Source organism: Asparagus officinalis, chromosome 3 (assembly GCF_001876935.1).
Source record: "Asparagus officinalis chromosome 3, Aspof.V1, whole genome shotgun sequence".
NCBI classification, from domain to species: Eukaryota; Viridiplantae; Streptophyta; class Magnoliopsida; order Asparagales; family Asparagaceae; genus Asparagus; species Asparagus officinalis.
In genome coordinates, this window is record NC_033796.1 from 18,166,826 (window position 1) to 18,178,341 (window position 11,516).

Genomic DNA, 11,516 nt, shown 5'->3' on the forward strand with positions numbered 1-11,516 from the left:
TGTCACATGGGCTTATTATTATTGGGGCATTGACACATTTTTCTCAAAAAAAGATAGATGAGTCAAATACCGAAAATACTTAATTGAAACGTGGGAGTGGTTGATTACAATAAAAAAATCTTTTAAAATTAATATGTGTATAAATTGACAATGAAATGTGGTTTCCATAGAAAGATGATATTTTAAAGGTGATTTTCATGAAAAAGAAAACACAAAAGAATATGTTAGTGGTTAGAGAGAATGACATTGCATATTGGATGTCATTATTGGATAACCATAATATAACTAAAAAATAGTGATTAGGAAAAAAGAATCAAATAAGTAGAATTAAATGATATACTCCATCATTTTCTTAATCTAGCTATTTTTAAATTTCAATGTGCCTCAACTCGTGGAATTATACGCGGACTCAACTACGTGAAAGATGTAAGGTGGGGATTTTGTTCTGTATCTATGCCAAACAGAAGGGTTCTAAGTGGAGCTTGTACTGCAAAAGAAAGTTACATGAAAAACTTGGATAAGTTGGGTTTTACAACTTCATAATCATTAATTAAATTCATTAATGAAACACCTTAATTTTCAAGCAGCTTAAAATTGGTCGATGACTCTACAATAGAAGAAATTTTCACTGTAGACCCAATCCCAGATTTAATCCCTAAAACCGACCCACTTTAAATTTATTTATGAGAATCGACCCACATTGAGTTAATTACGGTATTAATCAGTCGAGGTTGCTAACCTCGACTAATTAGTAACCTAATTACAAACAGGGTCAGGGAGCAAGGAAGGTTTGCGGCTGCTAATTAGGCTACTAATTAGTAGGCTACTGATTAGTCAGGGTTGGCAACCCCTACTAATTAGTACCGTAATTAACTCAAAGTGAGCCGATTCTTATAAATAATTTTAAAATAGGTCGGTTTTAAGGATTAAATATAGGAATGGGTCTACGGTGAAAATTTCTTCCTCTGCAATATACAGAGCATTGGCCTGTTCTTGCCTCTTTCCGTATCCTTCGGTCTCTGCGGGCTTCGACACTGAAGTCCCAATTCCCGCGATATTTCTCGAAGGAAAAAACCCTAATTCGATTTTTCTCTCTATCTCTCGTCGTCATTAATGAACAACATCTCGATCTCCATCTCGGACGAAGAGTCCGATGAGCTCGCCGGGAAATTGAGGGCCCGAGTTCGTCGAAAACGCAAGAAGCTAGGGTTTCGAGGCAAGAACAACCTCATTCGTCGGATCTTTAGGGTTTCGAGGCGGTGGTGGCCGGTCCTTCTCTTTCTTCCAGCGATCGCTTTGCTTCTCTTCGAGATCTCAAAGCTCGCTGTAAAACCCCAAGAAGAGGGCAAGTTTTCGGATCCTGAACCCGTTAAGCAGGCAAAAGTTAGTACGGAACCCGTTAAGGAGGTTCCGGCGAACCTGAACCGACTCGATCCGGTGACAAGAGTTATTGGCGGAGTGAGGCAGCGTAAGTTGTTTTGATTTCTTTGATTTTGTTTTTCATTTTAATGCTGAGCTAGTAGAAGTGATATTTTTCTCAACTTTTTCATTACACCGATATTCTTTGTCTTAGAAATGTGCCCAAAGTTTCTTTTACATAGTTTTCCAAAATCACATGATTATCCAAATTTAATCTTTCTAATGAAGAAAGGACACCATAAATATTGAAACCATGGGAATTTAACGCTGTTAATTGTTGTAGAAGTGTTTGCCACTTCTTTGTGTAGTTCTCTAGCATGGTGTTTAGGCTATTCACTCTCCAACTCACCCCAAAACCCCTCTTTCCTCTGCACTTTTTATTAACTTATTGGGCTATTTCTCTATATAATAGTTTCCTTGTGTTCGAGCTTAACATCCACTACTCAATATGTTATCAATCTTGTCCATTTTTCATGCGGTTGTACTTAATTGTCATAAAAATTTTCATTTTGGTATATGATGGGCTTAGATGATGATGACGACGATGATAAAGAATTTATGAACGGTGTGGGCCATAAAGTCCCACAAAATCAGAACTTTTATTCCTTGTGATTCTGTAGTTGTTATAACTCCCATATGAGTAAATTCTTGAACCATGGACATAGATCATGGAAAAGGATATACTCTTTATGCTGAATGGGAGGAAAAAAAATGAAGCAAGTATTGCACATTGTCATTATACAAGCTATATGTTTTCCCAGGAGACCGCATTCCCAGGAGAACGCATAAGTTGTCCAATTCTCCCTATTGAAAATAATTGTGAAGATTATCTTTGGCTTGAATTTATGTGTATATGCAAGTTGTGTGGTCTTTAGATGAAAAAACTAGATGAGATAGTTGCACTATGTCCATCGACATAACAAATATAAGAAAAGAACAAGGACATAGAAGATAGGAGAAGCAGAGGGAAGAAGTAAAAAAGTAAAAGAACAGACAGAGCATACAATGAAAAAGCAAAAACATCAACCACAAACTTCTTAGAATACTAAAAAGAAACCAAATTGTTTAGGTGGGAAAATTGCAAGAAGAAAATGGAGAATCCAATTTGTGTTATTCTCTCTAACAGACTTAGAAAAAAGAATTAATTACAATTCTCTCAATGTAATCTCTCTCTAACAAACTTAGAAAAAGAAATTTCAAATCTTCTTGAATCGGATTCTCGATTTACAAAAGAGAAAAGTGATCGACAGAGATCCTTCCCTTTGTTTAAAACCGGATTCTTCTTGGTTTCGATGGAATGCCTCACTCAAATGCTTGCGTGAAGTTTGCTTTCCGTTAACGATCCGAACGCTTCACCTCGTGGAACGTTATCTTCGCCTCTTGACTCGAAGTCTTAAACGAACTTGCAAAGTAAGTTTTAGAACTCTGAACGAGTTTAGAAGAACTTTTAGAAAAAGTTCAAAAGCCAAGCCGAATAATCTCAAAGGCTCCAATCAAAGCCTTCTAAGATGATCCAAGAGTTCCTCTAAGTTGCCGATCTCCAAAGCTCCAAAAGATTGATGTGAAGATCCAAAGATTTGATCTGCTCCAAAAGATCTCTTTGCTGCCGAAAAGAGGATTCGAAGCAGCCCCGAACTAAGTTGAATTTTCAGCTATTTATAAGGGATTTTGGTGTGTAACCGCCCTTAATCCACTCCTTAATGGGGGCTTAATTGCCCCATTAATCAGGTGTAACAGCCCCTTAAATCACTCCCCAGATTATGGGTGAAAAACGGTTTTTGGAACCGTTTGAATGAGTCAAACGCAATGATTTGCGTTCTGGGTGTGAACCTTCGTTCGAACACATGGTCTGGAAGCTGCGTTAGCGGCTGGATTTGAGCTGCATCAGCGGCTATGAACGCAGTGCCTGGAAGCTGCGTTTGTGCTGCGTTAGTGGTGTTCGAACGCAGCGTTTGGAAGCTGCGTTAGCAGCTGGATTCGAGCTGCGTCCGTGGCTGAATCTGAACTGCGTCTGTGACTTAAGAACGCTGCGTTTATGCTGCGTTAGCGGTTGAAAAAAGTTGTGTTTTGTTGATGAGAACACAGTGGTTGCATTGTTTCGACTCTGGAACGCAGAGGCGAGCCTCAGACGAGCTTGACGAGCTTCAGGCAAAGTCCAATGTTTAGACGAAGTCTCGTCTTGCAGAGGGACTTCAGAACATGACTTACTGCGAAGAACATGTCATAACTTTCAAACCGTAAGTCGGAATTGGACGAATTATATATGAAAATCAACTATCTCGATGAGACGGAACCGACCAAACCGACCCAAAGGGTTTGGTTTGCTCCCGTCCGTTTTGTCAAATTCCTTACGGTTTGAGAGATATCTGCGTTTTGATGTGAAGAGACCATCAATTTGTAGTCTCTTTTGCTAGAGTGTTGCAAAGATCATCATCTTGTAACATTCGTCTTGGCTCCTTAAAAATATAAGAGCCATTAGATTGTAACTTCTGATGTTGATTGTAAATGATATTGAATTAGGTTGTTGTGAATGTCATCAGATTGTAACCTTCATCGATCTACGTGAAAGTTTTTAAATTATAGCTTTCTAGAAGCTGTCAAATTGTAACTTTCATCATCGGTGTTTGATGGGGATCATCTATCTGTAGTAATTTTTAGACAGCCTACACAAATATATACTTAGTGATCGACAATAGTAGGTTGTGAGTGGTTATTGGGTTTTAACGAGATTTAAGGAAGAGATGGGGACTCAAGGTGTGTTTGGACTGAGGGAATAGGGGAGAAGGGAAGTTAGGGAAACAGTGCTCCCTAGTTCACCTCGTTTGGGAATCCTTTAGAGGGTGGAGATTTGCCTCTAGTTTCCCTAAGTTCAGCTCCCAACAATACAAAATTTGTTCCGCTCTAAATTGGGGTGTAACCTATAGGGTAAAAGGAATTCTCTTACGTTCCCTTTTCTTGTCTCCCGTAGTTTCTCTTTAACTTCCCTCACCCCCAAGAAATCCAAACATGCCCTGACAGAAAGTTGTGAAGCGCTATAGACATGTTGGTTATGCTGATACAGTGGTTCTGCAGACATGAGATAATGTCTTAGATGGAATTTTGTGGAGAAAAGTGGTTCATTTGTTCTTGGAGAATCCTTTGAACGCCGGAGCAGTGAGGCATTCTGTGAAATCTTCTATGCTTGTATGTTGAGAATTATCTTACCTTGGGAGTTGGGACTTGATTGTTCTCCAAAAATTCCTATTACTCATGTTCATTTTAGCCAGTGAGCAATAGGTCTAATACCTTTTTGAACAGTTTGGCGAATTGAGTCCAAACACCGAAGGGTGGGTATCACATCCATATTTGTTGTAAACTTGCAATTGCATGATTTTTCAGAACCATTTATTTGAATTCTTAAATTTTACATCCTTTTATGTTGTCCGCTTCACTTTCTTCTTACTGCTTCAATTCAAAGAAGTCTAATACTTGATTAAACTCTAAATTAGTTCAGTTATCATTTAGTTTTGTTAATCTATTTGGCCAGCTTGTTTAAAGTTACTTAGCCCTGAAGAAATAGAGAATCTGGAGTTCCCCATTAGTTCAGAACCCAAATCTCCCATCAAGAAGGTGGTGTATAAGTCAGATTCAGATAATCATAGGGGAGACAATATCACATTGTCAAAACAGAGTGCGGAAGCTACAAGATTTAATCTGTTCACGGGAGTTCAAACCCTTCAAGAGAGAGAAGAAAGTTTCAAGGTAACTCTGCACCCAACCGTTTTATTAAACTTTGTATTTTTTGTCAATTACCTTCCTGTTGGATCATTTTTCCATACTTTTGTTCAGTCCTTCAATTTTCCCCCTGAAATTGCACTTTGTGTGACTAATATTGACTTCTGATGGAGTTTCTCTCTCACTGATTGCGTCTTTACATAATTCTAGCATAATGGTCATGCACATATATGATTAATTCCAGGCAAATGAAACTGCTATGGTGCATTGTGGATTCTACAGTGAACATGGAGGTTTTAAAATTTCTGATGATGACAAAAGTTACATGCAAACTTGCAAGGCTGTTGTATCCACATGTGCTTTTGGTGGTGGGGATGATCTCTACCAGCCAATCGGGATGACTGAAGCATCACTACAAAAGGTTATTTCACAGCAATTGATGGTCATGCTTGTAGAGTTCGCACTCTTATTTGCCTTTTTATATTTGTAGTTGTTTGTCATGTTTGCAGGTTTGCTATGTGGCATTTTGGGATGAAATTACTCGTTCTGCACAGGAAGCAGAAGGAATAAAAATTAATGAGGAGCATAAAATTGGCAAATGGCGTATTGTTGTTGTCAAGGATCTTCCTTTTTCAGATCAACGCTTAAATGGAAAAGTCCCCAAGGTACAAAAATATGTACGACTCTTGAGTGGTACCCTATCTTGATCCAATCTTTTAAAAATTGCAGCGCACTTCCTATTTCTTAATGGAGTTTAGAATTTTGGTAAGTACAATCATTTTGAATATGAAACATTTGATTTTGGCACTAGTCATTATCAAAAGCTTAATAAGATGCTAGTAAATTTTTTTAAAGGATTATGCATCACGAAATGTTTAAATTGCCTTGGTTATGTAACTTGTAGTAATTGCTGCCATTGGGGTTGATTTACTGTTCACAAATTCAATCTTCCCATGTTTCAATTAACTGCACCTAAAATTGCATTCAGACAATACAAGATGCAGACCAGATTTTTGATCTTTTCATGTGCATTGTGTTGCTGATGCTGATTTCAGTAGCAAGTTACTACAAAAGATGATTGATAGTATCCCTAACACATCATATTTATGGTTTAGCAAACTAGTGTATCAAATGAATCCTTACCTGAGTTACCTCCCTTGCGAACTACGGGTATCTTCTTCTTTATTCGTCCATCAAACCATTTTTCCAAAATATAGAAAGTTGGTCAAACCATTTTTCCAAAATATAGAAAGTTGGTCAAACCATTTTTCCAAAATATAGAAAGTTGGTTTTCTTCATACGTTGTCAGTTTACATGGTTTGTTGGACTATGGCTTGTCAGTTTACATGGTTGCATTTAAAATCACGTCAGATGTTGAGCCATCGACTCTTTCCTCAAGCAAGGTATTCAATCTGGGTGGACTCAAAATCTCAATTTAGAAGAGACCCACTTGGTGTGCTGGAGGCACTTCTTTGGCGCTCAAACTCCACCCTAGCCATTTCTGAACATGGAGCTCGCAGTAGCCTGTATGATGAAGCAAAAGCTGTTGTTAAAAAGAACAAGGCGACTCCTGAGGAAGTGGAAGTGCAGTTAAATCAGTATCGACGAGATGGCATGCCTGATGATAAAAGATTCAACGGAAAGAAAGGTATGCTTATTGGAAAGCTACTGCTGTCTATATCTGAATCTTCCAGTTTGTCTTCTGTTGTCGTTGAGACTGTAGTATTTGATTAAAGTTTTAGGTTGTCGACTCTTAGCCTATAGTTTATGTAAGGTTGATTCCAAATTGAAGGTTTTCGGGTCTTTCAGTCATCACTGGTTCAGCTTCAGCTGTTTATGCTGAAATTTTCAATACTTACAGATATCTTGTATCTTTTGAAACTTGAAAATATGAGGAAATTAAATAGAATGGATTTGACAACATAATAGACTAAACTTTTTTATCTATTGAAAAACAATTTTGCGACTTTTCCTTTTTTGAATGGAGTGTTTGCGAATAAGCCTCAAGAAAGCAAATCAAATATTACTTAATATAGTTATGCTAATGTCTTCCCCATAATTATTAAACTTCAACGGTAGTTTGGTCTGTTGTCAACTTGGCATGAATGGTGTTGTCATCTTCTTGAATTGGACAAAATGCAAATATAGTATAGATCTGAGCACCTATTGGATCCTGCATGCGTAATTGATTTAAAATTATTTGGCATTATTTGATTGAGAATCTTATTTTTTTCTCTACAACTTTTGTCTTGTATCTAATCTTTAGAATACAGAAGTGATGTATTAGTATAAATTACTTTTCTATGTACCACCTAACCTGTCATATTTTTTGAAATAGGCCATAATACAAATGGTATAGATCTGAGCAACTATTTGAATGATTGAGTGTCTTATTTTTCTCTGCCATATCTAGTTTCTGATATTTTAGTATACAAAACTGATGTATTAGTATGAATTACTTCTATATGCAGCTCTGTCAGAAGCATCTATCATTGTAAGGGAGCATACACCATCAACAAATCTCCTGATGTGTGTATGGTTCAATGAAGTGGTTCGATTCACTTCACGAGATCAGCTCAGCTTTCCTTACGTTCTCAGAAGACTAAATTTACCAGCAGTACATATGTTTCCAGTATGTATCCGTAAGGATCTTGTGAATAGTATGGGCCACAGGCGAAAGGTGAAACCACTTGAAAGACTAAGCAGCTAAAGACTGAAAAGAGACTCGTCTCAAAAACACTTTACACATGAAAAATGCACTTTCTATTTTGCAGGCGGTTGCATTAATCAAACAACATAGATAGCTGGCAATTGATTTGTTTCATTTTTTTTTGTATCATGCAAATGCAGTCATCACTAACATTGTAATTCTTTTTAGGTGTTGGTTTAGCCCTTTGGGTGTCACATTTGTGGAGTTTATATTAGAAGATGCTGTAACGGGTGATACAGATTAATATACCTCTAAATGCTCCGTTTGATGTGCCGGTTTTGATTAGCACTATTAACTCATGCGGTATACCTCATGTTATTACCACTGTGACGAGGTCAATTGCTTATTGTTAATCTATAATAACGGTGACAACTAATCCATGATCGGTTGGTTCGTCGCGCTTTGTTTATGTTTATCTGATAGCAGCAAGAATGTTGTGGTTGAAAATGTAATATTCAGCAGGCAACCTGTGGACTCTTTTTAGTTCAGCATAGCACATAGAGGTTGAATCTAGACCTGTTTCAAAATTTAGTGAAAAAAAGACTGTTATCTTTAATACAATCTAAGTACTAGAGATAGATTTTTGGATTCTACCCTTGAGTCGTCACCGGCATAATTTCCTCATTTCTGCCATAGTCAATCATTGTAATTAGTTTAGGATTAGCCAAATTAAAGCTTTCAACAATCCATCCGCAAGAATTGTTTAATTGAAAATAATTTTTTAGACTTGAGTCTTGATTGCGTCACAGCCCTTCACTGGAGTCTTCGTAGCTTGACCCACATCCTGAGAGAAAGTGAGCATTAGTTTGACTTCATCAGTTGCATAACGGAGAGCTCATTTCTGTAACTCTTATTTTTGGAGCTCATTAGATTAAAGAACGAGTATTAGTTTGACAATAGCAAACGAATTATTCTTCTCCAGCTATAATCAACTCATCAACAATAAAATACAAATGCCGGATTAAACTTTTCAACAATCCATCGGCAAGAATTGTTTAATTGAAAATAAGATTTCACCCTGGCATCTTTGATTGCCTCACCTTAGTCTTTGTAGCTTGACCCGCGGCCGAAGAAAAAGTGAGTACTAGTTTGTCCTCGTCATTTGCACTATAATATTTGCAGGCTTATTTCTAAACTCTATTATATATTTTGTTCAAGTTAGGGATAATAAAATAAGCCAAGTAGGAAGCTTTACAAGCTCCAACTCAACGAGAGGTTTGAAGTGAAGCTTGGGAATCGGCACACAAAAGCATCTTTATCAAAGTTAAAAAGGATCCAAGGGTAGTCTAGGATTGGGCTTACAGCCTTAATATTAGCCTTTCTTTTGTTATATATAAGCAAAACAACGAAGCTTAGTATAACTAAAAGATAACGAGAGCCTAACGAACATCCGCGTCGACCCTGTCTAAATCTACTTGGAAAGTTCTCTTGTCGTTGTATCTTGTACAAAAAATCTACTTGGTTTTTTTCTTTGCAGATGATATTATACATGCTTTTGTAAAGCTTCGCTTTATGATATTTATATGCGTATTAATATGTAGCTCATGGGCACTTTTGAGAAAAGGAGAGAAAATATGAGCTTTTTCTTTCGCCTCTTCATGCAAATTTTCCTGAGCTCTGTAGGGGGGAAATCATCAATCAAGGCACGCATTTCATGAGCTTTTTGGACACCAACCCGTAAAGAGAACCTTGATTCCCTCTTACTATGTTTACCACTTACGATACATATATTTTCTTTACTATTTATACTCCTTTTTCGGAGAGGTATCCTTCTTTTTGTATTTATCTTTTCCTAGTGACACATGCTTTATTTTGTAGTTTGAGAGAAAGAAAAAGGAGACTGCATCCTTTAAGAAATGACTTTAAATATTGTTTTTGCTTTTGTATTTATGTCTATTAATTGTTCTTCTTTTTCTTGTATACTTTAGGATGTATTCAAGGCGTGTGCAAGTCCCTGAATGATGGTTACGTGCACTTGAAAACTATGGTTTTAAAGTTAAATGTAAAGAGCTTACTTTTTTTTACTTTTAACTGTCAGTAACGTTTATATGTTCCCTCTATAAACAGAAAAGTTTACAGCGCCTTCACTCGTTAGTAATAATAAAATTTGTACTGATATTTCTTGCAAAAGTAACGAGAGTTGATGGTAACTCGCGCGACTTTAGTATTTTCTTTGTTTCTTTTTTTTTTTTGGCCAGCTAGAGTTGACCAATGCAATGTAAAAACTTGGATGAACAGCTTATTACATTAATACTCTTTAAGTCTTAACCACTTAATTTTAATTTATATTAATTTTGACTTTGAGCGACCCCGACCCCGACCCCGACCCCAATATTCATTGTACAAAAGTATAGTGCAAAGTCTGACCTATTGAACTCTTTAGATAAAAGATGGAAACCCTTTTTTCTGCTTTTTATCACATGTAATTATTTGTCAAAACTTTATGCTAGACAACTTGTTTGGAGGGTCAATATCTCGTGCTAAGCTTAGAGATATATGCTATTAAAAGGTAAAGCTCACTGATATTAACATTACGAATAGAGATGTGCTAAGCTTAGAGATATATGCTATTAAAGGTAAAGTTCACTAATATATATACTTAGACATTACGTATAGAGATGTAACTTACTTATCGTAGAGATATATGCTGCTAAAGGTACGTAAGGCTCACTAATACTTACTTAAACATTACGTATAGAGGTGCAACTTATTTATCTTGATTCTTGGAAAACTTAAAAATTGTGCAAGAACAATATTAATGAGCAACGTAACATTTAAGTTGACACTAAATTAATCCTTGATTAGGATTTCAACCCAAAAGTAACATCTTTTGTTCATAGATTAATCTGTAACAATAATAAGAAAACCGAACATGTGTCACTCACATGTGGGAGACTTTGAGATTCTGATCCATTTTGACCTTCCCATGAAAGAGGTGGGCAAGACTACAAAAGCCAACGCAATTTGTGAGAATAACATCATTAATACAAGACTCTAGAGCACATGGGCGCATGTGTTTATATCAAATCAAAATAATTTATATTCCCTTAATCTCTCAATTGTCGTAGTTTAACATTTCCATTTAATTATTAATCACTTTGTACCCTTCTATTTGATCAAGCCAAGGGAAATTAAAATTGTGGTGAATCACTAATTTAGTTCGGAAATCATACATATAAAGAGAGAGAACTATACATGATTTCGGGAGTTTGCAACAAAGGTTTTATTGACTTTTTTCACTCGTTCAAGAAAAAGGAGGGGATACTAGATTCATCATGGATCCACTAATGTTGTCCTCACGTTTGTGATCGGTTATGAATCTAGAATAATGTTATCCTGTTCTGTTATTTGTAGTGAAATAAGTCACAATCAGATGAAACTAGAGACTGAGAATCCAGAAGTTAGTTTTTCAGGTTGCAACCTAAGAATGTATAGGATTGAGGTTTATGCTGGAATGATAATGGATATGAAATAATAAGGATATACATTTTTTTTCCCTTTCCATTTTATGTTCTAGTAGAATATTTCCTCAGATTTGGATGATAACGGACTAGAGATACTCTTTTAAGTGTGACCTAGCTCAGACCATTAGGTATTATATTTAAATATGAACCTGTAGGAAAAAGGAAAATTAGTATCCAAAATATAATATTTTCTGAAATTTTTTTTCCAA

At 36.3% G+C, this 11,516-nt stretch overlaps 1 protein-coding gene across 2 annotated transcripts; it reads left to right on the forward strand.

Moving 5' to 3' along the window:
- LOC109833220 lies at window positions 957–8,127 on the forward strand. 2 transcript variants are annotated; one of them, XM_020400816.1, is made up of 6 exons: window positions 957–1,468; window positions 4,946–5,160; window positions 5,378–5,554; window positions 5,643–5,798; window positions 6,475–6,781; window positions 7,605–8,127. In XM_020400816.1, the coding sequence occupies exons 1-6, from the start codon at window positions 1,114–1,116 to the stop codon at window positions 7,841–7,843; spliced, it is 1,449 nt and encodes a 482-aa protein (XP_020256405.1). In that variant the 5' UTR covers window positions 957–1,113; the 3' UTR covers window positions 7,844–8,127. The 2 variants fall into 2 exon arrangements, with proteins under 2 accessions (XP_020256405.1, XP_020256406.1); XM_020400817.1 differs by having other exon boundaries at window positions 959–1,468; window positions 6,505–6,781.

Bases quoted from the DNA above. Each gene is read 5' to 3' on its own strand.
- LOC109833220 (XM_020400816.1), top strand. From the start codon at position 1,114: ATGAACAACATCTCGATCTCCATCTCGGACGAAGAGTCCGATGAGCTC. The intron at 5,555-5,642 runs GTTATTTCACAG...TCATGTTTGCAG, and splicing joins CTGAAGCATCACTACAAAAG to GTTTGCTATGTGGCATTTTG. The intron at 5,799-6,474 runs GTACAAAAATAT...ATGGCTTGTCAG, and splicing joins TAAATGGAAAAGTCCCCAAG to TTTACATGGTTGCATTTAAA.